The sequence below is a fragment of the Megascapheus bottae genome, chromosome 6 (assembly GCF_031878675.1).
Source record: "Megascapheus bottae isolate mThoBot1 chromosome 6, mThoBot2.hap1, whole genome shotgun sequence".
NCBI classification, from domain to species: Eukaryota; Metazoa; Chordata; class Mammalia; order Rodentia; family Geomyidae; genus Megascapheus; species Megascapheus bottae.
Window position 1 is genome coordinate 80,974,465 of NC_143514.1, and position 27,858 is coordinate 81,002,322.

The 27,858-nt window shown below is 56.2% G+C and overlaps 3 protein-coding genes across 4 annotated transcripts in view; all 3 read left to right on the top strand.

The window, feature by feature from the left end:
* The window catches only part of Plekhg5 (pleckstrin homology and RhoGEF domain containing G5), a 39,898-nt gene extending 19,689 nt beyond the window's left edge, over positions 1-20,209 (top strand). For both annotated transcript variants that reach the window (XM_090335941.1, XM_090335942.1), the window contains exons 3-22: positions 10,046-10,142; positions 11,270-11,372; positions 11,675-11,735; positions 12,016-12,107; positions 12,614-12,750; positions 13,015-13,160; positions 14,102-14,302; positions 14,399-14,593; positions 14,872-14,967; positions 15,395-15,445; positions 15,538-15,687; positions 15,857-15,967; positions 16,152-16,301; positions 16,382-16,519; positions 16,639-16,758; positions 17,459-17,591; positions 17,679-17,794; positions 17,890-18,083; positions 18,742-19,524; positions 19,766-20,209. In XM_090335941.1, the coding sequence (XP_090192067.1) occupies positions 10,046-10,142; positions 11,270-11,372; positions 11,675-11,735; positions 12,016-12,107; positions 12,614-12,750; positions 13,015-13,160; positions 14,102-14,302; positions 14,399-14,593; positions 14,872-14,967; positions 15,395-15,445; positions 15,538-15,687; positions 15,857-15,967; positions 16,152-16,301; positions 16,382-16,519; positions 16,639-16,758; positions 17,459-17,591; positions 17,679-17,794; positions 17,890-18,083; positions 18,742-19,524; positions 19,766-19,775 (3,084 nt within the window). In that variant the 3' untranslated portion in view covers positions 19,776-20,209. The remainder of the gene's footprint in view (positions 1-10,045; positions 10,143-11,269; positions 11,373-11,674; positions 11,736-12,015; positions 12,108-12,613; positions 12,751-13,014; positions 13,161-14,101; positions 14,303-14,398; positions 14,594-14,871; positions 14,968-15,394; positions 15,446-15,537; positions 15,688-15,856; positions 15,968-16,151; positions 16,302-16,381; positions 16,520-16,638; positions 16,759-17,458; positions 17,592-17,678; positions 17,795-17,889; positions 18,084-18,741; positions 19,525-19,765) is intronic.
* Positions 20,210-20,856: 647 nt separating this feature from the next.
* On the top strand, positions 20,857-22,541 carry Tnfrsf25 (TNF receptor superfamily member 25). The gene is made up of 5 exons (XM_090335944.1): positions 20,857-20,935; positions 21,407-21,527; positions 21,722-21,856; positions 22,204-22,371; positions 22,459-22,541. The coding sequence occupies exons 1-5, from the start codon at positions 20,897-20,899 to the stop codon at positions 22,539-22,541; spliced, it is 546 nt and encodes a 181-aa protein (XP_090192070.1). The 5' UTR covers positions 20,857-20,896.
* Positions 22,542-22,850: 309 nt separating this feature from the next.
* Positions 22,851-25,915, top strand: LOC150062582 (tumor necrosis factor receptor superfamily member 25-like). Its single transcript, XM_090335943.1, has 5 exons — positions 22,851-23,690; positions 23,770-23,877; positions 24,269-24,306; positions 24,693-24,876; positions 25,365-25,915. Exons 1-5 carry the CDS (start codon positions 23,561-23,563, stop codon positions 25,718-25,720), a joined length of 816 nt encoding a protein of 271 aa, XP_090192069.1. The 5' UTR covers positions 22,851-23,560; the 3' UTR covers positions 25,721-25,915.
* The last annotated feature ends 1,943 nt before the right edge of the window (positions 25,916-27,858 follow it).

The window sequence follows — 27,858 nt, forward strand, 5'->3', positions numbered from 1 at the left end:
ATTATCCCCTGGGGACCAAGGTCAGATTGACGCGCCTGAGGACAAGCATGTGAGCAGGCACTTGGTGCTTTGCTTGACCCTGGGGAATAAGGCAGGACTCAGGTCTGTACCCCTCCCTGGCCTCGGTAAACAGTCCTCACCCTGTTGACACGATCGGCCTATTCCTGACACTTCTTTCCCTTTCCCTCTCTTTCTTTCTTTCTTTCTTTCTTTCTTTCTTTCTTTCTTTCTTTCTTTCTTTCTTTCTTTCTTTTTTTGCCATTTCTGGCCTGAGCACTATTCCTGAACTCTTTTTTTGCTCAAAGGTAGCACTCTACCACTGAGTCACAGCATTCACCACTTCTGGCTTTTTCTGTGGTTAATTAGATAAGAGTTTCATAGGCTTTCCTGCCTAACTAGCTTTGAACTTCCAATCCTCATATCTCAGTATTCTGAGTAACCAGGATTATAGGCGTGAGTCTCCATTGGACTTTATTTTTATTATTTATTTAATTTTTGCCAGTCCTGGGGCTTGAACTCAGGGCTTGAACACTGTCCTTGGGTTTTCTCAAGGTTAGAGCTCTACCTCTTGAGCCTCAGCACCACTTTAGGCTTTTTCTATGCATATGGTACTGAGGAATCAAACCCAGGTCTTTATGCATGCTAGGCAAGCATTCTACCCCTAGGCCAAACTCCTGGGCACTTGACTTTCTTTTTTAATGGGATTTAAGTGTACTGCCAGGCTCTCTACCCCCCCCCTTTTTTTTTTTTTGCCAATCCTGGGCTTGAACTCAGGGCCTAGGCACTGTCCTTGGGTTTTTCTCAAGGCTAGAGCTCTACCACTTTACCCATAGCACCACTTCTGGCTTTTTTCTATGTATGTAGTACCGAGGAATTGAACCTGGGTCTTCATGCATGGTAAGCAAGCACTCCACCACTAGGCCAAACTCCCAGCCCTCTCTACCCTTTTTTACTGAAGGTTGAAATGAACTTGAGTTTTATCCCTGAGCTGGTCGGTGGGATGATGTGGCCAGGAGGTCTTTGAGGCTGTGGCTCTGGCCTGGGGGCAATTGGCTGGCAGGTGGTATGGGGGTATCTTGGGGGTATCCTGGACTTGGCATGGGAGATAATGGGGAGGCCTGGCAGTACCCTGCTCTATCTGGAGAAGTCCCTGAGTCTCTTCCAGGTGTAATGTCTCCTTGAGGCCAGCAGGGGGCGCAGGAGGCAGCACCCAGGCTGGGGAAAAGTGGGTGAGCCTGAGTTTCTGGAGGAGGCCAGCCCAGGGGGTGACTCCCCTGCCATTCACATTTCTTTTCTTTTTAATTCTATTTTTTTCTTTATTGAGATTGAGTAATTACATACATAGTCATTTTTACATTCACATGTATAAGGATCATCATTCTGAGGTACAAAGACCTCAAGTTTTACATAGAACAGTTTAACTCTTTGAACATGAATGATAAAATTATTTCTTCCTGATCAGACAATATGTACATTTCTTTCTTGTTGCTTAGTATCAGCTATTCCCTCTTTCCCTTCATATTCTTTTTTTTTTTTTTTTTTTTTTGGCCAGTCCTGGGCTTGAGCTCAGGGCCTGAGCACTGTCCTTGGACTTTCTCAAGGTTAGAGCTCTACCACTTGAGCCTCAGCACCACTTCCAGCTTTTTCTATGTATGTGGTACTGAGGAATCGAACCCCGTGCTAGTCTACCAGTAGGCTAAACTCCCAGCCCTCCCTTCACATTCTTCAGTAGCCTCCCTCAGACTTGGGGTGAGGGGGACTCTGGGGATATTTTCTGTTCCCTGCCCATTGGCCCAGGGGTTCCAGGTCCTTAGGGAGAACATTCCAGGGAATGGCCATTGCTGTGTGAGCCCAGGTGAAGAGATTGCTGTCCCCCCAGCAAAGGCAGGAGCAGGTGGGCCAGAACTTCCCCCATTCCCTCCATAGTGCTACCCAGAAGGTTCCTTGGGAAGGAGGTACCCAGGGTCCAGGTGCTCCCCCACCCCTGCTATCTGCATCCAGGCTCTAGGGCTGGTGCTTCTGTGCATGGGAGAGCAGTAGATGGGCTGACTGCAGTGACCCTGTTCCCCTTAGCTCTGGGTCCCTCCTGGGCTCCTGGAAGTGGGAGTCTGTGTTTCCGGCCTGGCCTGAGGGGAGGTCTCAGCTCCTCAGCCTTCTTCCTCAGGACTGTGGGCCTAAGGACTAAGGCCTTGGGATCCGAAGGACAAAGGGTGCGGCCCAGAGGGGAAGGGCGGAACCTGCCCAGCGGCCTGCAGCTCCCAGTGCTGCCTGGCAGAGCTGCCCCACCCTGCCAGGCCTGCCTGTGCTTGCGGCTCCTCCCTTGGATTCCTGTAGTGGCGAGGTGGTGGGTGGGACCCTGGGGCCCGCAGTCTCCCAGGGGAGGCCAGACCTGTTAGGGGACCAGAGGGCAGGGATGTCCCTCCTACTGGGAGCCCTAACTCCAGGTTAGTCTGCCTTGGGCAAAGGCGACTATGGCGGAGCTGGCTCTGGTTCTCCCTCTGGCCCCGGATCTGTGAACACAGCTCCTTCTCCTATCCCAGATCAGGCTGGAGTGCCAGGGCACTGTGGGAAAGGAAGCCCAGAGCATCCCTAGGGCCCTCTACTTTTCTGGGCCTAAGAAGATGTTGGGAGAGAAATGTCTCTCCCCCCTCTCCCCCCCCACGCAGCCTTTATTTATCAGCTTCAGCATCTAGAATCAGTATCCCACTCAACAAAGCCACCCTGACTCCCAGGCCTGGAGCTGGGCTGGGTCCTCTCCCCAGAGTCAGGGACCAAGGCCCTAGGGATGCTGCTGGAGCCATTTCAGTTCCCTGCTGACCAGAGGAGCTGGGAGGCCCTTCCCTCTTCCCTGGCACAGGGGCTGGGGACTCCTTTCCTTTCCCAGTTCTGCCACTTCCTTGACCCTATGCACTGGCCCTGGAACTCCCTAAGAAGTGGGTCACACTCTAGTTGGATTCCCCCAAATGGCAGTTTGACTCAGATGACCAAGGCCCGGTCACTTAGGTGAGTTCCAGTAGTCAGCCTGCCTTGGTCCTGGCCCTGCCCAGTTGCCTCGGCCACATCAGCTGGGATATTCCTCCCTTCAGGACAGTCATCTCTCCGGGCTCTGGTGGCTCAGTGCTGTAATCCCAGCTACTCTGGAGGCTAAGATCTAAGGACTGAGGTTTGAAACCAGTTCAGTCAGGAAAGTCCAAGAGACTCATCTCTAATTAACTACCAAAATCTGGAAGTGGACGCGGTGGCTGACATGGTAGAGGACTCGCCTTGAGTATAAAAGCTCAGGGACCATGTCCAGGACCACAGGACTGGCACCAAAAAAATCCAAGAATGATCTTCAGGATTGCTGCCCTCATCGCTGCTTAGGCTTGCCGTGGGTCTGAGGCCCAGGGCAGCTGTTCACGTTCATGTACATGCACACACAGTGGCTTGGAGCAAATTGTATGATCTCTGTGCAGGCTCTAGCATCATTTTGTTAAGTTGGAGGACTGAAGTTGGTTGGGGCCTGTAATCCTAGCTACTCACTCAGCTGGCTAAGACCTGGGGGTCTAGGTCTAAAGCCAGTCTGGACAGGAAAATCCAAAAGGCTTTTATCTCCAGTTTACCGACAAAGAGCCAGAAGTAGATGTAGCTCAAATGGTAGAGCACTGGTCTTGAGCATAAAAAAAAATTGTAGCTGGGCACCAGTGGTTCGTGCCTATAATCCTACCTACTCAGGAGGCTGACAACTGAGAATCACAGTTTAAAGGCAGCTAGTCTGGGAGAATTTTACCTCTAGCTAATCACAGAAAAGGAGAGAATTGGGGCTGTGGCTCAAGTGGTAGAGTGCTAGCCAGCCTGAGTCTGAGCCCCATGATCAGAAAAAAAAATTATAGTAGTGCCTTTATCTCCTTCCAGTCATTGAAAGAATGAGTGGAATGGACTACACTAACTCTGGGACAGGTGGGACACTTGGGAATCAAGCCTAGAGGAAATTAACTATCTGCCTGTGGGGCAGGAGCAGAAGGCTAGAGAAAGGCCACCAGGATTCCAGTCACCTGTCTGGAGTCGGAGTTCCATCCTGGGTGCTGTACTTCTCTTTATCTCCCGGGTAGTGAATGGCAACCAGATATAGTTCTGCTTCCTGGGATTCAGTGTCAACGTTCTTGGACCTAGAACTCAGGGCATCCCAGGTGGAAGCTTCCCTCTCCCTCCAGGATTTAGGGCCTCCCAGGCCCCCCCCCCACGCTCCTCAGAACTCAGGGCAACCCAGGCCCAAGCCACCAGGGTCCTGCACCTGGCTCTTCTGATGCCCCATCCTCACTCCTCTTGGGGGTCAGCAGCGGTCCACCCTGACCGTCACCCAGCCCGTGGCCCTGCCTGGGCAGCGGGATCGGGTCCCCAGGCTGGGAGCAGTAGAGGTGAACCTCGGGTCTGTGGGTGGGAGAAGGGAGTCCCCTGGGGCGAGGGGGGCCAGGCCAGAGGCAGGTCTAGGGATCCTGTGGGGATGGGGACCCTGCCAGGCCTGTGCCCCTCTCGTGCCAGCACCCCTGGAGAAGTCCAGGGAAGGCCCTAGATGGGGTCCCCAGAAGGCAGGGTGTCCAGTGGGCCTCTGCCATTCTGGTCCAGCCTCCTCCCTCCCCCTCTCCCTTCCATTCCCCCTCTCCCCTCCCTGCCCTTCCCCAGCTGGCAGCTGGGAGGGCCGGGGCTCTGTACTCCTAGAGGGGTCCCAGCCCCGCCCTCCCTCCCCAGTCCTCCCCTCCTTTCCCCTCTCTTCCCTCCTCTGACCCCTACACTCTTTCTCATCCTTCTCCCCTCCCCTGGCCTCCTCTATCCCCCTCTTCTCCCTCCCCTCCTCCTCTTCCCCCACCCCTTCCCTCCCTCCCCCCTTCCTCCTCCCCCTCCCCCACTCCTCCCTCTGCCCCCCTCCTCCTCCTCTTCCCCTGGGTCCCCTGGGTGCCCTCACAATGGCAGGAAGCAGAGCTCCGGAGCTCCAGCTTTGTCTGGCAGGCGGGGAGGCGAGGAGCGCTGCTTCCTCCGGCCGCCATGGGGACAGGCAGTGGGGACGGGCCCCGGCCCAGAGCCACCCTGGCCTCTGAGCCCCCCGGGACCAGGCGAAGGCCAGGTAGGGAGCAGAGGAGGCCAGGGAAGGGCAGGGCAGCTGCTTTCTCTCCCTCTCCCTCTCCCTCTCTCTGTCTCTCTGTCTCTGTCTCTCTGTCTCTGTCTCTGTCTCTCTGTCTCTGTCTCTCTCTCTCTGTCTCTCTGTCTCTGTCTCTGTCTCTGTCTCTGTCTCTCTCTCTCTCTCTCTCTCTCTCTGTTTCGCTCTCTCTCTGTTTCGCTCTCACTCTTTCTCTTCCTGTCTCTCTCTCTCTCTGTCCTGGCCCCTGAACTTTGGGTCTGGACGCTGTCCTGAACTCCTTCTGCTCAAAGCTGACTCAACCCCGTGACCCACAGCACCACATCCAGCTTTTTCTGAGATTAGAGATGAAAGTCCCACAGGCTCTCCTATCCCCGGCTGGTTTTGAACTGGGATCCTAGGGTCTCAGCCTCTGAGTAGCTAGGGTGATAGGTGTGAACCACCACGGCCCAGCCAGACTCCAGCTTTCTGCTGTTTGCTTTTGTGCCAGTCTTGGGGCTTGAACTCGGGGTATGCATGCTGTGCCTGTGCTTCTTTCTGCTTAAAGATAGCATGCTGCCATTTAAGGCGCAGCTCCACGTGTGGCTTTTTTGCTGGATAACTGGGAATAAGAACCCCATGGACTTTCCTGCCCAAGCTGGCTTTGAACCTTGCTCCTCAGGTCGTAGCCTCCTGAATAGCCAGGATTTCAGGAATGAGCCACGGTGCATGGCAGCTACGTGTCAGGTTGTGATTTGAACTCCTCTGGGGACAGGGCCCATTCTGACAGCCATGCACTTCAGGGGGTCACTGATGTAATCAGCCCGGAGGTTGTAGGGCAGGGGCAGGGGCCCAGGCTGCAGATCCGGAAGGCGGAGTCAACAGAATTTTACAGGCAGGAGGAGGCCGTAACAGAAAAGAGCTGGAGGGAGTGACCCTCAAGGTTTTGATCTAATGCACTTGTTTCTGTGGGTTGCAGGAACAGAATGCTACAGCTGGCTTTACAATGAGAGACGTTGTAGGATCTGCTGTGTCTGGTCCCTGTGCTCACATGGTCTTCCTACCTCAGCCTCCTGAGTAATGGACTGCCTGTGCCACCACCCCCAACTTCAGAGACCCTCGCTTTCCCCATTCTGATGGCTAGAAAGAAATTTGTTTTCCCCAATCATGGATCACTGACTGATCTGGGCAAAAGCCATCAGTGTATGTGAAAGCCCTTGGGGTTACTAGGGAACAAGAAACTTCCCAGTGTTGCCGGGGCGGTGGCTCCTGCCTGTATTCCTAGCTTCTCAGGAGGCTGAGATCTGAGAATCCTGGTTCAAAGCCAGTCCAGGCATTGAAGACTGTGAGACTCTCATCTCCAATTAATCACTAGAAGAGGGGTAATGGTCCTGTAGTTCAAGGGGTAAGGCAGTAGCTTTGAGCTGAAGAGTTCAGGGACAGCGCCCAGGCCCAGAGTTCAAGCCCCACAACCAACAAAGAAAGAAAAAAAGAAAGAAAGAAAGAAAGAATCTTCCCGGGGCCGAGAGTTTGGCCTAGTGGTTAAAGTGCTTGCCTAGCATGCATGAAGACCCAGGTTTGATTCCTCGGTACCACATACATAGAAAAAAGTCGGAAGTGGTGCTGAGGCTCAAGTGGTAGAGCTCTAGCCTTGAGAAAGTCCAAGGACAGTGCTCAGGCCCTGAGCTCAAGCCCAGGACTGGCAAAAAAAAAAAAAGAATCTTCCCAGTGTTATCCACCAATTCCTTACTCATAATGAGGAAAGCAAGGACTGTAGGACGTACAGTAAGAGCCCTAAATGCCCCAGCGTGGAGGTGGGAGAAGTCAGCCCCATCTGACTCAGCCTGAAATTACTCACCAACCTCAAGATGCAAGCACAGAATGTTAGTGTCAGCCTAGTACCCTGGCTCTCTCCTGAAATCCTAGCTGAGGTTGGACAGGCTCATGATTACAGGCAGGCCCAGGCAAAGTTCATAAATTCCTCTTAACCAATTAAAAGCTGGATGCACAGCCAGGCACTGTGGTTCACATCTATAATCCTAGCTACTCAGGAGGCTGAGACCTGAGAATCCCAGTTCGAAGCCAGCCCAGCACAAAAGTCTGTGAAAAAGTCTGTGAGACTTTTATCTCCAATTAACCACCAGAAAACTGGAAGTATCTCTGTGGCTCAAAGTGGTAGAGTGCTAGCCTTGAGCTGAAGAGCTCAGGGACAGTACCCAGGTCCTGAGTTCAAGCTCTGTGATCAACAATAACAACAAAAAGACAAAAAACAAAAAGCCAGAGGCATGGCTCAAGTGACGAGAAAAGCAGAGTGAGATTGTGAGGCTCTGAGTTCAATCAAGCTCCAGTATTGGTGCAAAAGAAAAAGAACGAACGAACACAGTCCTTGTTTTCAGATCATGGTCATAGCAGACTGGCACCAGAGGTGGTGAAGAGAGAGTGGGGAGAAGCCAAAGTTACACCAGTCAGAGATGGGGAATCTGGAAGGCTGGATGGATGTCGCTGTGCATTCCTTTTTTTTTTTTTTTTGCCAGTCCTGGAGCTTGAAGTAAGGGCCAGGACACTGTTGCTGAGCTTCTTTTGCTCAAGGCTAGAGCTCTACCCCTTGACCCACAGCGCCCTCTTGCTTTTTCTGTTGATGTAGAATGAACCCAGGACTTCATGCATGCTAGGCAAGTACTCTACCACTAAGACATATTCCTTGTTCATTACTATGCTTTTTTTTCCCCCCCGGTTGTGGGGCTTGAACTCTGGGCCTGGGCGCTGTCCCTGAGCTCTTCAGCTCAATGCTACTGCCCTACCCCTTGAGCCACAGCGACACTTCCAACTTTCTAGTGGTTAATTGGAGATAAGAGTCTGAAGGACTTTTGTGCCCAGGCTGGCTTTGAATTGCAATCCTCAGATCTCAGCCTCCTGAGTAGCTAGGATTATAGGTGTGAGCCACCTTGCCAGGCTTATTGCTGTGCATTCTTAAAACTTCCTGTAGACTTAAAATATTTTAGAACAAAGGGCAAAAATAAAGACAATGGGAGGTTGGTGGAGTGGTGGGGAGCAGATACAGAAGTGTGGAGAGTGGCCGAGTGCACCTATAGAGTGAGCCAGGCTGAGGACAAAACCTGACTGGTGGGGGTCCGAGTGCTGTCGAATGGAGGGGGAGGCTGGCTGCAGCGTGGACAGGGGCTGATCGAAGGAAGCTCCAGCAGCTGTGGGCAGGATGTGAAGGTGCGAGCCCACAGGACCTCTCTGCTAGCTTCTGTGATTCTGGGAAAGTGGGAAGCCATGAAGCTACCGGAAGTGCATTAGGGTTGGGCCAATGGAGTTTGTAGGGCAGAGAAGATGGGATCTTATCCAGGAGATGGGGGTGGAGAGCAGACACTGGGAGGCCCTGGAAATCCAGCCTCCAAGCAGCCCTGAGTAGCCCCACCATCTGCACCTGACGCCTCTCTCACTCCATGCTGTCTTTAGGATTCCTGGTAAGCTCAGGCAAGGTGGGCTACAGATGGACAGACCTACCAGAATTCAGGGTGCTTTTTGTACCCCTATTAGGACTTGAACTCGGGGTCTGCATGCTGTCTTTTAGCTTCTTTTGCTCAAAGTTAGCACTCTGCCATGAGCTATGGCTCCACTTCTGGCATTTGGTGGTTGATCCTGGAGATGAGTCTCATGGACTTTTGTGTCCAGCCTGACTTTGAACCAGGAAAGTCAGATCTCAGCCTCCTCAGTGAATAGGATTATAGGCGTGAACTCCTAGCACCTAGTCTCTGGGCATTTCGAGTGGGGCAAATGGAAGAACAGCCCTGTGCTTTTATTATTTTGTTTTGTTTTATTGTGCTCTGTCTTGCAATATCTTTTTTTAAAATTCTTTTATCAGCACCCATAATACAAGGGGCCTAGTTCTGATGGCTCACACCGGCAATCCTAGCTACTGAGGAGGCTGAGACTTGAGGATCATGGTTCAAAACCAGCCTGGGCAGGAAAGTCTGTGCGATTCTTATCTCCAGTGAACCACCAGAAAATCAGAAGTACCACTGAGACTCAAGTGGTAGAGCACTAGCCTTGAGCTGGAGATCTTAGGGACGGCACTCAGGCCCAAAGTTCAAGCAACACAGCCAACAAAAAAAGGGCCCTGGTCATCTAAACATCTTCCCCCTCAGAGGGGGGCTTACGCTGGCCTTCATTTAATTGAGTCACTGTGTGAAGATATTAGGAATGCAGAGAAAAGCCCGCCTGGCTTTCAAGATTCAAGAGAAGGGCTCAGAAGTATAGCCCAGTGGTAGAGTGCTCACCTAGCATGCACGAAACCCTGGGTTTGATTCTTCTGTACCACATACACAGAAAAAACTGGAAGTGGCGCTGTGGCTTAAGTGGTAGAGCGCCAAACCTTGAGTAAAAGAGCGTCCAAGGACGGTGTGCTCAGACCCTGAGTTCAAACCCCAGGACTGGCAAAAAAAAAAAAAAAGAAAAAGAAAAAAGATTCAAGAGAATAGCAGTGTAGGAACAGAGTCGGGCTAGAGGGGCTCTTCCTGGAGCCCAGGCAGGATAGGCCCACAATGGCTCTTACAAGCAGGTGAGGTGGGGCATGCCTGGAATACCAGCACTTCGGAGGCTAAGGCGGGAGGATAATGAGTTTGAGGCCAGTCTGAGTTACATAGTGAGATCTTGTCTCAAAATTTAAAACATAATTGATACACAGGTGCAGATTCAATGAAGTTTGCTGATGAGATTGGCTTAGGAGGAGTGACAGAGGGTGAATGTAATCAAGGTACCTTGTATGCTTATATGGAATGTAACCCCTTATATTACTATTATTATCATTGTTGTTATTATTATTGTTGTTTATTTGTTGCCAGTCCTGGGGCTTGAACTCAGGGCCCAAGCACTGTGCTTAGGCATTCTCAAGACGACCCCTGACAATGGGGGTCCTGCCCACCCCTCCTCATCCTTCACCCACAGGTGTGCCATCATGCTGACTGCCAGCAGCTGCACTGCCGGGGACCCCTCAACCTCTGTGAGGCCTGCGACAGCAAGTTCCATGGCTCCACGCACTACGGTGGGCATGTTCGCTTTGACCTGCCCCCACAAGGTGGGCACCTCCCACGGCCAGGACAGCTTCCAACACCCTGTCTGGGATGGGGACAGTATTTCAGTAATACTGGAACCTTGGGAGGGCCTCAGGGTTAAGTTGTCTGTTGATCAGGAGACATTCCCCCCACTGCCCCCCCCACACCTATGTCCTGGTTCATTTTGTGGCAAAAGTTTTTGTCATTTTTTTTTCCTTGTTTGTTTTGTTTTGCAAGTCCTGCACCATTTCCAGCTTTTCTTTGTATGTGGTACTGGGGGTGGGGGGGCAGTCATGGGGCTTGAACGCTGGGCCTAGGCGCTGTCCCTGAGATCTTCAGCTCAAGGCTGCCACCCAACCCTTGAGCCACAGCCCCACTTCCTGTTTTCTAGTGATTAATTGGTGACAAGAGTTTGCCAAAGCCAAGCTGGCTTTGTACTGCAATCTCAGATCTCAGCCTCCTGAGTAGCTAAGATTACAGGTGTGAGCCACCCTCCTGGCTTGGCCTGTTTTGTTTGTGTGTATGTGTAGTGTGGTGTGTGTGTGTGTGTGTGTGTGTGCTGATACTGGAGCTTGAACTCAGAGCCTGGGTGCTGAACCTTGGCTTTTTCAATCCAGGCTGCTGTTCTATCACTTGAGTTACAGTTTCACTTCTGGCTTTTTGGTGGTTCATTTTCTAGCCTGTGCTGACTTTGACCCCCGACCCCCCCCCTTTCCCGGCTGATCAGAGGGACAAAAAGACTCTCTCCCCCCTCTGCCTGGGCCCCAGAACTTCAGATGTGGTCACAGCCAGAGGGAAGGGAGGCCTGAAAGTCACTGTCTTTGGTCTCTGCCTGCAGCAATCCCAGAGGCAGGGCTTCATGACCTTTTTGCTTTAGCAGGTGTAAAGAGGCCAAGGGTGGGTTTGAGCTGGGGATGAGTCATCACCTGGAGGGTCACCCCAGGTCCTTTCCATCCTTGAGTGTGAGGGCATAGATGGCCAGACCGGTTCCTCCCCTGGCAGAGCTACAGTGCTCTAGGCACTTGGTGGTGGTGATTGGTTCCCTCTGGAGGTGACCATGCTCAAGGGCTGAGAATGGGCCTGAGAGGGAGCAGACACAAACCCCTTTTCTCCAAAGGCTCTATCCTGGCCCGGAATGTATCCACCCGCTCCTGCCCACCGCGCACCAGCCCCGTGGTGGACCTGGAGGAGGAGGAAGAAAGCTGGATGGATGGCAAAGGGTAGGTGGGGCAGGTGGGAGGAGCAGTCTCCATGGGGAGCGCCCCACCATCCACCACTTCCCCCCAACCCCAGGCTGGCTGGGCTCCACTCCACCCCTCATTGAGTATTGTGGAGTGTGGCTCCCATACTGGCCACCAGAGGGCGCATAGGCCTGCATGGGCCTGGCCTGCCTGAAAACACCTGTTACTCGTCCCCTGGGGTCAGCAAGGCAGGGCAGGGGGGGGAGGGAATCCGAGGGCCTCATTCATGCTTTAGCAGAGTGAGGACTCACCCACACCTTCTGTGTCTGCCCTCGCTGCAGGGACCAGAAAAGCGCGGGCCTGAAACTCTCCAAGAAGAAAGCAAGGAGGAGACACACGGATGTAAGGAGTCCTGGAGCTGGCAGATGCCCACTTATCCCCTCCGCCCAGACTGGGCCTCACGGCTCTGAACTCCAAGATCAGAGATGTTTGGGTCTGGACTAGGCAACTTTCTGCCCTGCCTTCCTTCCTGCTGCCCAGCACTGCCCACCAAGCCCGGCCAGGGCAGAGGGGCTAGGGAGACCCTCTGCCTCCACTTCCCACTTGGAATCTCATCCTGATCTGCAGGCAGGACAGGCAGGGGAGACGGGTGGCTGTGGCTGATGGGCCTGTGTTCCCTCAGGACCCGAGTAAGGAGTGCTTCACCTTGAAATTTGACCTGAATGTGGACATCGAGACGGAAATCGTGCCAGCCATGAAGAAGAAGTCGCTAGGGTAGAGCTTGGTGGAACTGAGGGCAGGAGTGGGGTGGGACAGGTGTAGCCTGCCAGGCTCTGGACTGTGCAACTCGTGTGTGTGTGTGTGTGTGTGTGTGTGTGTGTGTGTGTGTGTGTCTGCCTGTCTGTCTGTCTGTCTGTGCGTGTCTGTGCCAGGAACAGGTCATCATCTGTGCACCTATGCATTCAAAACTTGTATGCCGCAGTGTGTGTGTGAGACTGCCTGTGAGGAGGGGCTGTGTGCAGACTAGGGATGGGTGTCTGTGTGTAAGTGAGGAGGGGCTGTGTGCAGACGCGGGATGGGTGTCTGTGTGTAAGTGAGGAGGGGCTGTGTGCAGATGCGGGATGGGTGTCTGTGTGTGTGTGAGGAGGGGCTGTGTGCAGACGCGGGATGGGTGTCTGGACTGTGTGGGAGTCTGTGCACCTCCCTTTTCCGTGGGGCCGTGGATAGGACGGCAGCTGGCTGAACTGTCCTCTGAAAACATACGCCTTCTTTCTGGGCAGGGAGGTACTGCTGCCCGTGTTTGAAAGGAAGGGCATTACGCTGGGCAAGGTGGACATCTACCTGGACCAGTCCAACACACCCCTGTCCCTTACCTTTGAGGCCTATAGGTTTGGCGGACACTACCTACGGGTCAAAGGTGAGCAGCAGGCGCCACAGGCCAGCTGGCTGGGGGCCTGGTGGGGCCTCTTGGAGACAGGAGCTCTTCCTGGCTCAGCTTCCTATTGGCTGTAGCTATGGCTGTAGCTAATTACCATACAGGTGTCTCTGCAGGGTGCTGGTGGCAGGTGCTGGCAGGGTGAGGCAGTGGGGGAGGCAGCCAAGCCGAGGGGAGAAGACTACAGCTCTGGGTTCCCCAGATGCAGCACTGAGCACCTCTTCTTACCCCTCTATGCCACTCCAGCCAAGCCAGGGGACGAGGGCAAGGCAGAACTAGGTGTGAAGGACCCCAAGTGTCTAAGTCTGCCAGTCTTGCGGCCAGCCGGGGCCAGGCCCCCTGTGCTGGAGCGTGTGGACCTGCAGAGCCGCCGGGAAAGTCTCGACATCTTGGTGAGGAGGAGGGGCTGCTGGGGGGGGGGGAGGCTCACAGACCCTCAGGACAAAGTCCTACTGGATCCCTCACTGTCCTTTGTGTGTGTGTGTGTGTGTGTGCATGAACTCAGGGCCTGGGCACTGTCCTTGGGCTTTCTCAAGGCTAGCACTCTACCACCTGAGTCACAGCACCGCTTCTGGCTTTTTTCTGTGAATGTGGTACTGGGCCATCGAACTCAGGGCTTCGTGCATGCTAGGCGAGCACTCTGCCTCTAGGACATGCTTCCCGCCCTCCCTTAGCTTTTTCAATCAAGTATGGTATTCCACTATTTGAGCCACAGCTCCATTTCTGGCTTTTTTGTTGATTAATTGAAGATGTCTCTTACGGACATTCTTGCCTGGACTGACTTCAGACCTCAAGTCTGAGATCTCAGCCTCCTGAGTAGCTAGGATTACAGGCATGAGCCACCATTGCCTGGCTCCCTGTCCCTTTTGGGAACTTTAATTCCCCTTCTGGAAGATGAAGCTCTCGTGAGAATAGATACCCTGTCTGTGAGTCTTCCAGTGCCCGGGGGTTGGCGTACATGTCTGTGTGAACACACTTCAGATGGAGAGGAAGAGAGAGAAGTACCATTTGTGCTGGCCAGTGAGACTGTCACTGACTGTAGTTACAAGTGAACCTCTAGTCCATTTGAAGCCATGCCTGCAGAGGCCTCTGAGTGGGCACACACTGTTTCTCTCTACCATGGCTGGGGACGGGGGGTGGGGTGGGGTGGGGGGGAGGGATGATGTAGTCTTAACTCAGCCTGGCTCTGCCATCCCCTAGAGCACATCTGAATCTCAGGTTAGGAGGGGTTCCCCAGTATAGAAGCAGCTGCCTTGAGCTCCTAGAAACCCTTGTGGGATGGGGGATCTGGAAGCTGATGTGAGGTTGACATTGACCAGAGTTCCCTGGCCAGGCTCCTGGCCGCCGACGCAAGAACATGTCGGAGTTCCTGGGGGAAGCGAGCATCCCTGGGCAGGAGCCCCCAGCACCCTCCAGCTGCTCTCTGCCCAGCGGCAGCACGGGGGCCAGCGACAGCTGGAAGAACCGGGCAGCCAGCCGCTTCAGTGGCTTCTTCAGTTCCAGCTCTAGCCCCAGTACCAGTGCTTTTGTCCGGGTATGTGACCCGGGTATGTGGCCTTGGGGCAAGGTAGCTGACTGGCCCTGACCCTGACCTTAACCCTGACCTTGGCTCTGACTCTGGATCTCCCAGGAAGCAGACAAGATGGAGCAGCTAGAGGGGAAGCTGCATGCCTACAGCCTCTTTGGGCTTCCCCGGCTTCCCAGGAGACTGCGCTTTGACCATGACTCCTGGGAGGAGGAAGAAGAGGAGGAGGACGAGGAGGAAGAGGAAAGTACCTGCCTGAGGCTGGAGGACAGTTGGCGGGAGCTCATTGATGGACATGAGGTGGGCACAGCTCTATCCTTCCTTCTTTTCCGTGTGAACGAGACAGACCTGGTAAGGCACCTGTGAGGTGCCAGTCTACTCCATGGCACAGTCTCTCAGAGATTGGGGGAGACTGAGGCTAGGAGATAATGGTATAATGCCTGGCTGTTTCAGTGGCAGTAGAGGACCCAGGCCCTGGGTGTCTTGATGGTGACAATTGGGGAACTGAGGAAACTGTGTGCCTGGTATTGCCCTTTTCTTACCTCTGGGCTCCTGTTTGACCATGTGTGCCTCTTTAGAAGCTGACCAGGAAGCAGTGCCACCAGCAGGAGGCAGTGTGGGAACTCGTGCACACAGAGGCCTCCTATATCAAGAAACTGCGCGTGATCACCAACGTGAGTATGGAGCTCATGTACCCTGCGCTGAGGCGCTAGGCTCTTCCAGGAGAAGCAGGTGATTTCCAAGGTGACCTGTGTAGGGCTGCGGGCCAGCTGGCCAGTGTTTCTCAATATCTGCTGTGATGCGGGGTCGCCCAGGCCCTGGGTGTCACGGGATGGGTTCACCTCAGGGAAGGATGTCTTGGTGGCTCAAGAAGGGCCTTGAGGCTGAGCCAGGCAGAGGTAAGGCAGAGAATTCCAGGCGTAGTGGCAAGGCTGGCTTCCCCGGAGTCCAGCAGGGGAGGCCGTCCTGGGGCCTTGGAGCTTAAGGGGAAGGACTTGATGCTTGGCTGCTTTCAGGGCCTCCCGGGAAGGGGCGGGGAGGGGGAGGCTGAGTCCCGCCCAGACAGCCACCCTTCAGCGGCCGCGTCTCTTGTCCTCACAGCTGTTTCTGTGCTGCCTCCTCAACCTGCAGGAATCGGGGCTACTGTGTGAGGTGCGGCGGGCCGGGCGGCGGCGGGGAGGTGCTCGGAAGGCGGGGCGGGGCGGGGCCGGGGCGGGGCCGACTGCTTGTCCCGCCCCGCCCAGGTGGACCCCGAGCGCCTGTTCAGCAACATCCCCGCGATCGCGCGGCTGCACCGCGGGCTGTGGAGTGGCGTGATGGCGCCGGTGCTGGCGAAGGCGCGGCGCACGCGGGCGCCGCTGCAGCCCGGGGACTTCCTCAGAGGCTTCAAGACGGTACGGGCGGGCGGGCCGTGGGGCTCCCTCCCGCTGGGGCCCAGCTTACTCGCCTGGAATCGGGACCCCCGGGGGGCCTCAGGCGGGGCGGGGGGGAGCGCCTGGCTTGGGCCGGGCCGGCCTGGAGGCCCACGCGGTAACCGGCGCTGGTGGTTCTGCCCTGGGTCAGTTCGGCTCCCTGTTCAAGCCCTACATCCGATATTGCATGGAGGAGGAAGGCTGCATGGAGTACATGCGCGGCCTGCTGCGCGACAACGACCTGTTCCGCGCCTACGTGACGGTGAGGGCGGCCGGGGCGCCTGGGGAGGGGTGCCAGGTCGCCCTGGAGGTGGGGTGGCCCCGGGCGCGCCGGCCGGGGGTCGCCGGGTGGGCGTGGCCTTGGGAGCGGTCTGGTGGGCGTGGCTCCGGACCCGAGCTCTGCCTGGTGGGCGTGGCCTCACCAGAGCCACGCCCCCGTGCTCCAGTGGGCGGAGAAGCACCAGCAGTGCCAGAGGCTGAAGCTGAGCGACATGTTGGCCAAACCTCACCAGCGGCTCACCAAATACCCGCTGCTGCTCAAGTCCGTGCTGAGGAAGACCGACGAGGCGCCCGCGAAGGAGGCCGTCCTCACCATGGTAACGCGAGCGGAGGGCCCCGCCCCCCCACGGCTCTCCATCCCGCCGGGTCCTAAGCGCCGCCCTGTCCCCGCCCCCAGATCAGCTCCGTGGAAAGCTTCATCCACCACGTGAACACGTGCATGCGGCAGCGGCAGGAGCGACAGCGGCTGGCCGCCGTCCTGAGCCGGATCGACGCCTACGAGGTGGTGGAAGGGACCAACGACGAAGTGGACAAAGTAGGCTGGTGTCGAGGGAGCCGGTCCCGATGGACAGGCGGGAGGCTGGGTCTCGCCTGGGGTCTCAGCGGAAGTGGAGATGGCGCTGACCTCCCCTGCGTGCACACCCCCATCCCCAGCTCTTGAAAGAATTTCTGCACCTGGACCTGACTGTGCCGATCCCTGGCGCCTCCCCAGAGGAGACTCGGCAGCTGCTGCTGGAGGGGAGCCTGAGGATGAAGGAGGGAAAGGATAGCAAGGTGACTCTAGGGGCCTTCTTGTGCCCAGGGCCCCTGCCCTCACCACAGTTGCCCACCCTGCCCTGCACCACCCTGCCTGGGCACCTCCTGGCTGGGCCACAGCGGCTGGCTGGTTCTTGCCTGCCTAGTCAGTTAAGTAGGGACCTAAGGACTTGCCTGCAGCATACAAAAGTAGCACCAGGGTCGTGTCACACACAGGTGAGAGTGGCAGGGAGAAGTACATTCTGTACTGGTCAAGAGCTTCCCAGAACTTTGCTTACTGTGCTGTCAATCCTTCAGGCACTTGGCTGCCAAGAGCACGCACATTGTGACAGATTTTTTTTTTGCCAGTCTGGGGCTTGAGCTCTGGGCCTGAGCACTGTCCTTGGACTTTTTCAAGGCTAGAGCTCTACCACTTGAGCCTCAGCACCACTTCTAGCTTTTTTCTATGTATGTGGTACCGAGGAATCGAACCTGGGTCTTTGTGCATGCTAGGCAAGCACTCAACCACTAGGCCAAACTCCTGGCCCCTCTTTTCTTCTTTTTAATATAAACTGGTTGAGATCCTGAATGTGCATCTCAGTGGGGAAAAAAGTCATCCTTTTAACTTTATTCACAGGCTCAAGGGGAGGGAAGGGAGGTGTTTGGTAAGTGTGTTCCCTATGAGTGAGCCTGGGACTCGGGCCCTGAGCCCTATGGCCTCCCTGCTCCTTCACCCCAGATGGATGTGTACTGCTTCCTGTTCACCGATCTGCTCCTGGTGACGAGGTCCGTGAAGAAGGCAGAGAGGACCAAGGTCATCAGGCCACCGCTGCTGGTGGACAAGATTGTCTGCCGGGAGCTTCGGGACCCGGGTGAGGACCCCTGACGGCCTTGGCAGGCACAGTGCTGAGCAGGGGCTTTGGTTGTGGCTTATACTAAGATGGGCCTTCCCTCATCAGGCTCCTTCCTCCTCATCTACCTGAACGAGTTCCACAGTGCTGTAGGGGCGTACACATTCCAGGCCAGTGGCCAGGCCTTGTGTCGCAGCTGGGTGGATGCCATTTACAATGCCCAGGTGAGAGCAGAGTGATCCAGGGGTGGATGGGGCAGGCCTGGGGGCTGTTGAGACAGGCCATTGACACCATCCCCCCCCCCCGCCCCCGCCCCCAGAACCAGCTACAGCAGCTGCGAGCACAGGAGCGCCCTGGTAGTCAGGAGCACTTGCAGAACCTGGAAGAGGAGGAGGATGAGCAGGAGGAGGAGGACGAGGAGGACGAGATGGAAGGCGAGGAGAGCAGCGCCTCGGCGGCCAGCTCCCCCACCATCTTGCGCAAGAGCAGCAACAGCCTCAACTCCCAGCAGTGGTATGTTTGCTCAGGACCAGCTAGCCAGTCCCAAGAGGACCAGGCCCAGCCATGTCCCCTTCCTCTGTCTGTAGACCCTCATGTCACAAACGGGTGGAGTGGTGGGGTAAGCTCAGCCTCTCACTAAAGCGCCAAGTCCTGGCAGAGAGGACAGTTTTTGCCTGGAGTGTCCACTCCTAGAGCCCTGTAGTTTTAAGGATTCTTAAGCCAGGAAAGAGTTAATATTTGTGTTTTTGTTTTGTTTTGTTTTTGTGTGGAAACTGGTATTTGAACTCAGGGCCTGGGCCTTATCACTGAGATTTTTTTCTTAAGGCTAGTGCTCTACCACTTGACATAGCTCCACTTCGGGCTGTTTGCTGGTTATTTGGAGGTAAAAGTCTCAGGGACTTTTCTGTCTAGGCTGGTTTTGAACAATGATCTTCAGATCTCAGCCTCCTGAATAGCTAGGATTATGCATGAGAGCCATCTTTACCTGGCTCTGCAAAGAGATATGTGGGTTCTACAACTGACATTTTTGCTCAGGGACTGGAAGATCTCTGAGCCTTGAGGTCCTGGGAGGGCAGAGGCTGTAAACCTCTCTGCATCTCCCAGTGCAGGGGGCTGCTCTGGGCCTCCTAAGCTTCCTCTGGCTGGGCTGACTCTCCTCCTGGCCCTACAGTGCCTCGGACGGGTCCACAGAGACCCTGGCTATGGTTGTGGTGGAGTCTGGTGAGACATTGTCCTCCCCGGATTTTGATGGCGCCCCCTTCAGCTCCCAGTCAGACGAGACCTCTCTGAGCACCACGGCCTCATCCATCACACCCACCTGCGAGCTGTTGCCCCTGGGCCCTGTGGACGGCCGCTCCTGCTCTATGGATTCCGCCTATGGCACTCTATCCCCCACCTCTCTACAAGACTTTGTGGCTCCAGCCCCTGTGGTGGAGCCAGTGTCCCGGACCCTAGAGTCATCACAAACATCCTCACCCCCGCCTTCACCTCGCCTCCGCCGCCGCACTCCTGTCCAGCTGCTGCCTCACCTGCCCCACCTGCTCAAGTCCAAATCAGAGGCCAGCCTCCTCCAGCTGCTGCCAGGGGCCGCCGCCCTCTGTGGAGTGCCCTCAGCTCCCAGCCGCAGCTTGTCAGAACTCTGCCTGGCCACTGCAGCCCCTCAGGTTAGGACTCAGGGTTCTCCTCAGGAGCCTGGACCTGGCTGGGATTGTCCCAGGGCACCTAGTCCGGGCCACGGCTCTGAGTTGTCGAGCCGCGAGGGCAGAGTGAGCTGCCTTTCTGAGGAGCCCATAGGCCCTGCTCGGAGGAAAAGCAGGGAGCCGTCTTCCGGGGCTTCTCCCCGGGGTCAGCCTGAGACCCCTCCAGGGATCTCTGCCCAACACAGGAAGCTGACCCTGGCCCAGCTCTACCGAATCAGGACTACCCTGCTGCTGAACTCTACGCTCACTGCCTCGTGAGTTCCCTGGCACAGAACCCTGCGGTGGGGATGGGCTTGACCACATGCTCACGTCTGGAAGAGTTGGGATTTGGACATGGGGTAGGAGAGAGGGCCTTAGACCTTTCCCGGGTGTCTTGCTCAGGTGTCTGTGGGCGGCAGCAGGGAAGGGGTTTGGGGATCACGGTGGAGGGAGAGGGTAGTCAGAACTGGTGAATGGCATCAGCCAGTGAAGGTCTGTCTTTCCTCACCCTTGCAGGGAGGTTTGATCAGCGGAGACTCCACGGGTGCCACTGACCAAGGGGCAGCAGAAAGCATGCCTCCTGAGAGGCCAGGCACCTGCTGTATCGAGTCTGCGTGAGCTGGAGTGTCAGGCACAATGCCTGCCTACCACCGCAGGGCCCATCTGCACTTTGCCAGACTCGATGGAGCAGAGAAGGGCTCAATGCACCCCTTCAATCGCCCAGGCAGTCTCTTGTACCCTACTCCTGAAGCTGCCGGTTCTAATCCGTTGGGCAGGCTCCAAGCTGCCCTTCCCCCTACCATGGTCACTTTGGCCTCAGATGGAGGAGCCCTCCTCCCCAGACCCCTTACCCCCACCAGTCTTGGGCTGGGCTCTGTGTAAAGCTGTGTATTTATTGAGCTTTGATTCTTTTATAAAGTTGTGTTATCTGCACCCTTGGAAAGAGTCCTGTGCTTCTAACCCCACCCCCATCCCTGCTCAGAGTCACTGGGCTCCCGGACATGCCTCTGTGCTTCCAGCTGCTGTGAGGACCCACGTGAGACTGTAGAAAGCAGTCATGCACTAACTGTGGGGGGGGGAGCGCGTCTCAAGGCCAACACTCAAGACTATACCCACTCCCTCCCCAGCCATTAGAGCCTTCACTCAGTGCCTCTCGGCTCTGCCTCTGCTCCACCCCTGAGCTTATGACATATCATGGCTCCCCAGAGGCCACTGGTGACTGGGTGGTTCTCTCATCTGGGTCCTCCCAGGTACTTTCAGTCCCACCCCTTTCACAGCAGCTGGGCACTGAGGCCCAGAGAAGAGTCATTTGCCCTGGCTGTGCCTCCTCTAAGTGTGGGTTCTAGCTCTGGGGTAGACTCAGGGAGTGGGCTGGGGCTATAGCCCTGTCTTTCATCACTGCATGGGTACAAGTGTGCCAGGGCCACCGGGCAGGAGCCGAAATCAGGGTTTCCATCTGGCTGTGGGGGTGTGTCCTGCACATCCTGCCTGGCTTCCAGAGAAGGTGGGCCCCGCCCTGGCTGCCCCCCCCCACAGGCGGGCTCTTCTAGAAGGCGGGCCCTGAGGCCCTGGCTAGGCGCCGAGGGCAAGGGCTGCCGGGGGGAAGCCCCAGGCCCCAGGACCAGGCACAGGCCTGCTCAGAAGGCTATGGAGCCGCGGCCCTGGGGCTGTGTGGCAGGGGCTGTGGTGAGTGGGGATGAGGGGACAGGGGGACCTCCCAAGCCCAGGAGCTGAGCGCTTGCCTAGGGAAGGGGCCCACAGGCAACAGGCAATTGTGACTGTGATAGGGCCGCACTGTGCCACCCCCCTCCCTGACCTAGTTTGAGCTCTGGCGGCAGCGCCCTTCCGTCGAGAGGAAACTACTCAGGATCAGAGGAGTTGGGGGTAGGGGGACTACCTCACAGAAAGCACAGGTGTGGGGGGAGTACATTTCTGGCCCTGCTGTGAGAGACGTGTGTGAGGGGCTGACAGGCCCCTCTTCTGCCCCTCCCTATCTTGGGGAAGGAAGCCCCCCCCACACTCACACACATGGCAACCCTGCTGCCTTTGAGCCTGAGAAGTGGATTGCTCTGTGGGGCCTCTGCCAAGGAGGAAGCTGGGTAAGGAGAGGCCGCTGCATGGGCCAGCCACCTGGGGTCAGCATCACCTGTCCCCTAGGCTGTCCTGCTCCTGCTGCGGGGTGCCCAGGGCCTGGCCGGCACCCTTGGGCCTAGGTGTGACTGTGCCAGTGGCCTGCAGATGAGGTATAACTCACTGTGTTGCAGGGGCTGTCCGGTGGGTAAGTGGCTGTGGGGTGGGGTGGCAGGCTGGGGGAAGGTAAGGGTCAGGCAGATTGGAGGGAAGAGTGGGGAGAAATTGGGGTTCCAGGTGAGGTGGGAGGAAAGTAGAGAGCCAGAGATAGGCAGGGAGGGAGGGAAAGGTGGGGATGGTTCAGGGCTCTGGGTAAGCCTCTTCTACCTCTGTGTTCCACAGGACACTACATGAAGACCTCCTGCACAGAGCTCTGTGGGGACTCCATCTGCCTCCCGTGCCCCCAGGGTACCTTCTTGGCCAGGGATAATCACTCTAAGACTAGATGTACCCGCTGCCGGTCCTGCGATGAGGAGGGTGAGGTGCTACCCAGAGTTCAGTAGGGTTCTGGTGAAGGCAGGACATGCCCAGGGCGTTTCTGGCCACATGGCTGGCATTGGGCCCAAGCTTTGGATATAGGGGTCCTGTTACCCACCCACCCCAGTTTCTCTGCCCTTATCCTGCCTCAGGGAGCCTGTGCTCCTTTTTCTTTCTGGTGACCTTCCGGTTTGCACAAACCTTGGCTGGCCTCTGGTCTGCTGGGAGTTGCTTGCTTCTCCTCCTTTTGGGGCCAGTCCTTGCCTGTCTGTCCATCCTCTGAGGGCGGCGCTGGCCCTGGCTCTGTACAGGGGTCTCCAGCCCTAACTATCTCTGCACCCCACCAGCCTCCCAGGTAGCCCTGAAGAACTGCTCCACAGTGGCAGACACCCAGTGTGGCTGCGAGCCAGGCTGGTTCGTGGACTGCTTAGCCAAGCCCTGCAGGGAAAGTTCACCCTTCCACTGCCTCCCATGCACAGACTGTGAGGCCTTGCACCGCCACTCACAGCTGCCCTGTAAGTACTCCATCCTGGGCTATCCCCTCACCCCCTCCTCCTAGTCCCCATGTCCCATCATGACTCCTGCCATATCTTGTTCTGCAGGTTCTAGCAGAGACACTGAATGTGGCCCCTGTCTGCCTGGCTTCTATGAACATGATGGTGGCTGCATGTCCTGCCCCACGTAACTTCCTGGCTCTTCTGGGTCCAAAGGCAGAGAGGATAGGGGTGGGGGTTGGGGGAGCTACTTCTGATTTGGGGATAAGGAGGAAGGAGCTTGGTGGGTGTGTCCCACTTTAGGTGAACAAGTAGGTGAAGGGAAACTTGGCTGTGCTCTATCAGGTAAATAAGGGGATGTATCTTCATGTTCTGCCATTGCTTCCCTTCGTGACCCTTCCAGCTGAGCGTTCAGAGTGGATTTGTCATTCATTTAGGCAGTCACACTGATAGAGCTTCAGAATGGAGGCTAAGCTTCAAATTGTTGGGCAAGCTCAGTGAAATAATCTCTGATCTCTGTCCAAACATTTTTTGGAGGGGCAGTAGGTCCTTCCTGATAAGGGGAAAACACCTTACTCTTGTGCCCATCCATGCCGTGTGCGTGCGTGCGTGCGTGCGTGCGTGTGTGTGTGTGTGTGTGTTGTATGTTGTATACTGGGGCTTGTACTCAGTGCCTTATGCTCTCCCTTGGCTTTTTCATGGTAGAATGCTCTACCCCCCCCCTTTTTTTTTCCAGTCCTGGGGCTTGAACTCAGGGCCTGGGCACTGTCCTTGAACTTTCTGAAGGCCAGCATTCTACCACTTGAGCTACAGCACCACTGCTGGCTTCTTCTCTATATGTGGTACCGAGGAATCAAACCCAAGGCTTTGTGTATGCTAGGCAAGCACTCTACCTCTAGACCAAATTCCTAGTGCCTATGTGTCTTTCTAGACACCATTATAAGTGGTGGGGCTACAAAGGGAACCAAAGAGGAAGATAGGAGCTGAGAACACAGCTCCTATGTCAGAGCATAAGGCCAGCAGCACAGGGACCTGAGTTCAAATCTCAGTACCCCTCCCCTCAAAAAAATACCTAAAGAGGCAAGAATCCTTTCTCTCACGGAACTCAGTCAAGAAGCTCAGTCAACAGTGCAAGTTGTCAGAGATACAATACTTTGGGGACATTATTAGAGTGAGGCTTACGGGAGAGAGGAAAGAAAGGGCCTGTGGAATGGAGAAACCATCAGACACTCTTGAGGCGTTCTTGTGTGTGCCTCCCACCTCAGTCCCTAACCCCTCTTACAGGAACCTCTTCAGGAGCTGTCCTGAGCCCTGTGCTACTGTCTGTGGTTGGAGGCAGAGTAGGTGGTGTGCTGGGGATTCCCAAGGAGAGAGCTGGTGGGGGTGCCACCGCCCAGTACCCACCAGCTGCTCTTTCAGTGCTCTGGATTCAGGTGCTTGTGGCTGGCCTGGTGCTTCCCCTCCTGCTTGGAGCCATCCTGCTCTACAGGTACCACTTCTGCCAGCCTCCTAAGCCTGTGGTGTCTGGTAAGTCCCGAAGCCTGGGATCAGGTAGATACTTCAGAATCTGAGTCAGAAGAAGCCAAGAGGAGGAGCTGCACTAGAGCTCAGGAGGAGGGATTTTTTTTTTTTTTTTTGTGGGTTATGGGGCTTGATCTCTGCCTGGGTGCTGTCCCTGAGCTCTTCAGCTCAAGGCTACCGCCCTACCTTTGAGCCAAGCCCCAATTCCCGTTTTCTAGAGGTTAATTGGAGATAAGAGTCTCAGGTCCTTTTGTGCCCAGGCTGGCTTTGAACCTTGATCCTCAGATCTCAGCCTCCTGAGTAGCTAGGATGACAGGCGTGAGTCACCACGCCCGGCGAGGTGGAGGGATCTTCTTGCCTGAGTAAGCTCTAACCAGAACTTCTTTGTCTCTGTCAGCAGACCCAGCTGGGACTGAGACCCTGGCCCTACCACAGGTAAGGATCTCAGAACTTAATGGGAAGAAGCTGCTTTCTGGGGCTAGAACGACTTGCTTGGCACAGCAGTTAGACTTAATGGACAAATGTGTGAAGAGCTACTAGTGGAGGAGGCCACCCTTCAGTTGCTCTGTCTGCTGGGGTCCGAGGAGCTCACTAACATGCAAGAGGGAAAAAATGTTCCTCAGGGGTAGGAGAGCCGAGCAGAATTCTAGGCAGAGACAATCATGGCTCTTCTACTGGGCAGCAAGAGAGAGCAAGGGCTACTGGGGGAGGCAGCATTTCTGCTGCCTGACTCGGGGATGTCCACTCTTGGCCACAGACTTCAGCAAAGGGAGGCCTTTCTCAGAACCCGGGGCTGACCTAGGGCCTCTCTTGGCTTCCAGGACACCCATCGCTCACACTTGGATAGTGCCTGCACCCTCCTGGTGTCCCCTGGGGACAGTAGGAAGGCCTGTGCTGACCAGCTAGTAGGAAACAGCTGCTGCATCCCTGGCTCCCCCCAGACCCAGGATGCTTCTTGCTGGCGGGTGCCACATCCCTGGGACCACCTGCCCAGCAGAGCTCTTGGTAAGAGATTTTGGTGGCCTGAGGCCCTGACCCCATCCTGTTAAGTCCAAGGTGACATGGTTTTATAACTTGATTATATCATTTCCCCCCTCAATGATTGAGTGGTGTCTATACGTTGTCCTGAGGGTCCAGAAGGCATTTATGTATGTGTGTATTGTATGTAGGTACGGAAGTATGTATTTTTCGCGTGTGTGTGTGTGTGTGTGTGTGTGTGTGTGTATTTGCTTGGGAGAACTGGGGCTTGAACTCAGAGCCTTGTGTTCTTCCTTAGCAAAGCTAAGGCTAGTGTCTACCACTTGAGCCACCATTCCATTTACAGCCTTCTGTTGGCTAACTGGTGATCTTTTCTGCCCACTGGCTTAGACCCAGGAGCCTCAAGTTTCAGTCTCCTAAGTACTAGCTGGGGTTACAGAGAGCCCGCCCTCCCTGGCTCCGCCCCCTGCGGTAGCTTGACTTCCCATTGGGTCTCGCTCTGGCCCCGCCCACAGGCCCTCCTCCAGCGCCGGAGCCAGCGCCCCCTGCAGGCTCGCCCGCCGCCTTGCTGCAGCCCGGGCCCCAGCTGTACGACGTGGTGGACGCGGTCCCAGCGCGGCGCTGGAAGGAGTTCGTGCGCACGCTGGGGCTGCGCGAGGCGGAGATCGAGGCTGTGGAAGTGGAGATATGCCGGTTCCGAGACCAGCAGTACGAGATGCTCAAGCGCTGGCGCCAGCAGCAGCCCGCGGTGCTGGGCGCCATCTACGCGGCCCTGGAGCGCATGGGGCTGGGCGGCTGCGCGGAGGACCTGCGCGCCCGCCTGCAGCGGGGCTGCGACCCGCCGGGGCGACGCCCTGGTGACCTTGTGTGAGCCCTAAGTACTGTTACTTAAGCGTGTAGACATATTATGTCACTTACTAAGCCCCTGGCCCGACCCTGCGTAGCAGCGCCGGCCTGTCTCACCCCGTTCACCTGTTAAGGCGAAAAGCATGAAGAAATACCAGGAGGGACCCAGTGGTTTCGCATCTGTTCCCGGCCTAAGTTGGGCAGAGGCCTTGGTATTAAATCTCTGGGGGAAAAAAGCAGCATTTGGTTTTTCGTGGAGGCTGGGAGGGAGGTTGTAAGCGACTCGAGCTTCGTTTCCCAGGGTCGGGGGTCCTGCCACCTTGGGGGCTAGGACTCACGGTGGACACCGGGGCCCCCCCACACTTCCCCCTCCGCGCACCCCAACCTGGAGAGAGTCGCGGTGGCGCCCAGTGAGTGAACACGGGCCGCAGACGGCAGAGAGCTTTAATGGGGGGAAGAGGAGGGCGACGGGGATGGGGTCAGGGAGCAGTTGGAGCCACAGGTGAAGCCCACCCCACCCCCGGCCTCCACTCACTCCATCAGGGCCTTGGAATGGGGAGCGAGGGTCCAGGCTGGGCTAACCGGGGGAGGGGTGAGGGCGGGGCCCGGGGCGGTGGCTCCGCCCCTTCCACAGCCGGCTTCTCCGTTTCTGGTAAACAAATGACTTGAGAGGAAACCCTCTGCGGGGCGGGGAAGAGGAAAGCGGCTGACCCAGGCCGGGCGAGATCTGGGTCGGGAGGAAAACCCCTTCCCCGAGCTCGGGGCTCGCCTCCGCCCAGGATCCAGCAGCGCCCATCATTGCGGGGTGCGGGGGAGGGGGCTGCACCGCCCGCAGGCCTGGGGAGAGCGTTCTGCACACTGCCATTCAATGAACACGCGTGTGTGTGCGTGTGTGCATGTGTGCGTGTGCGCACGTGTGTGCATGTGTGCGTGTGTGCATGTGTGCGCGTGTGTGTGTGCGTGTGTATGTGTGCGTGTGTGCATGTGTGTGCGTGTGTATGTGTGTGTGCGCGTGTGTGAGGTCGGCATGCAAATAGGCAGGCAGCATCTTTTTGCGTCAGCAGCTTGGGCACTTTTTCTGGGCGACTGCGGTGGTGGCGGCGGTGATGGCTGCAGCGCGCGCCTGCGCTCCAGCGGTGGCGGGGCTGGGGGTGCAGGGGGGCCGGGGTGTGGGGGTCAGAGGGGGATCCTGCGCAGAAGGGGAGGGACAGCACGGCTCCCAGCCCTTCTAGACCGCCCGCGCAGGTGGAAGCAGGGGTTGGGGGACCCCCACTCTGAGCTCAGGCTACGGGCAGGAGGCCGGGACGTCTTTTCCCACTATGACTTAGGAGTGTCCCCCTTCTTCAAGATGACCTGTCGCTGCCAGGGCGCTAGTTTGGTTTCATCGTAGCCCAAGGTCCGCAGCTTCTCCGACTGTTCTTTCTCCCTCTTCATCTCCTCCTGCTTCTGTCTCTCCTCCTCTTTTCTGTGGATGGGATGGGGATAGAACCCAGTAAAGCCTGGGCCAGACCACTGGGTTGGGCCAGGCGACAGAAGAAGGGAGCTTGAAGACAGAATTAGGATGCTGGAAACAGAAGGTGCCTAGTGGTAGATCGGGGTTACTGGGTCACAAGGAGGAACTGGCTGGGCCTGAGGCTGAGGTTGGGTTATTGTGCACTTGGGGTGTTACTGGAAACAGAAATGCTGGGTTGTTACACGTTGCAGTGTGGGGAAGGGTGAGCTCATGGAGTCAATTCTGGGTACATCTGCTCTGATGAGAGAGCTGCCACAAAATGTGGTAGTGGAACAATTGAAATTTGGCTGGTCCAATTTGGGATGTAATCTAAGTGGTTCAATACACAGTATTTGTTTGAAGACAAAGGTGTTAGTCTTGCCCCCTCCCCAGTACGGGGCTTTAACTCAGGGTCTGGCCTTTGTCCCTTAGGTTTATCACTTAAAGCGTTTCTCTGACAGCTGAGCCACACCTCCACTTAAGGCTTTTTGTTGTAGATAAGACTCTTACAGAATTTTCTGCCTGGTCTGGCTTCAAACCTCAGTCATCAGATCTCAGCCTACGAAGTCCTGAGTAGTTAGGATTACAGGCCTGAGCCACCAGCACCCAGCTAGAACCCAGATCTTTTTTGCCAGTTGTGGGGCTTGAACTCAGGAACTGAGCACTGTCCG

Coding starts and splice junctions, on each gene's coding strand:
- Tnfrsf25 (XM_090335944.1), top strand. CDS start 20,897: ATGGAGCCGCGGCCCTGGGGCTGTGTGGCAGGGGCTGTG. Junction 21,857..22,203: donor CCGGTCCTGCGATGAGGAGG/GTGAGGTGCTAC, acceptor GCACCCCACCAG/CCTCCCAGGTAGCCCTGAAG. Junction 22,372..22,458: donor CCGCCACTCACAGCTGCCCT/GTAAGTACTCCA, acceptor CTTGTTCTGCAG/GTTCTAGCAGAGACACTGAA.
- LOC150062582 (XM_090335943.1), top strand. CDS start 23,561: ATGGAGAAACCATCAGACACTCTTGAGGCGTTCTTGTGTGTGCCTCCC. Junction 23,691..23,769: donor TGTCTGTGGTTGGAGGCAGA/GTAGGTGGTGTG, acceptor CTGCTCTTTCAG/TGCTCTGGATTCAGGTGCTT. Junction 24,877..25,364: donor CCTGCCCAGCAGAGCTCTTG/GTAAGAGATTTT, acceptor CCCCGCCCACAG/GCCCTCCTCCAGCGCCGGAG.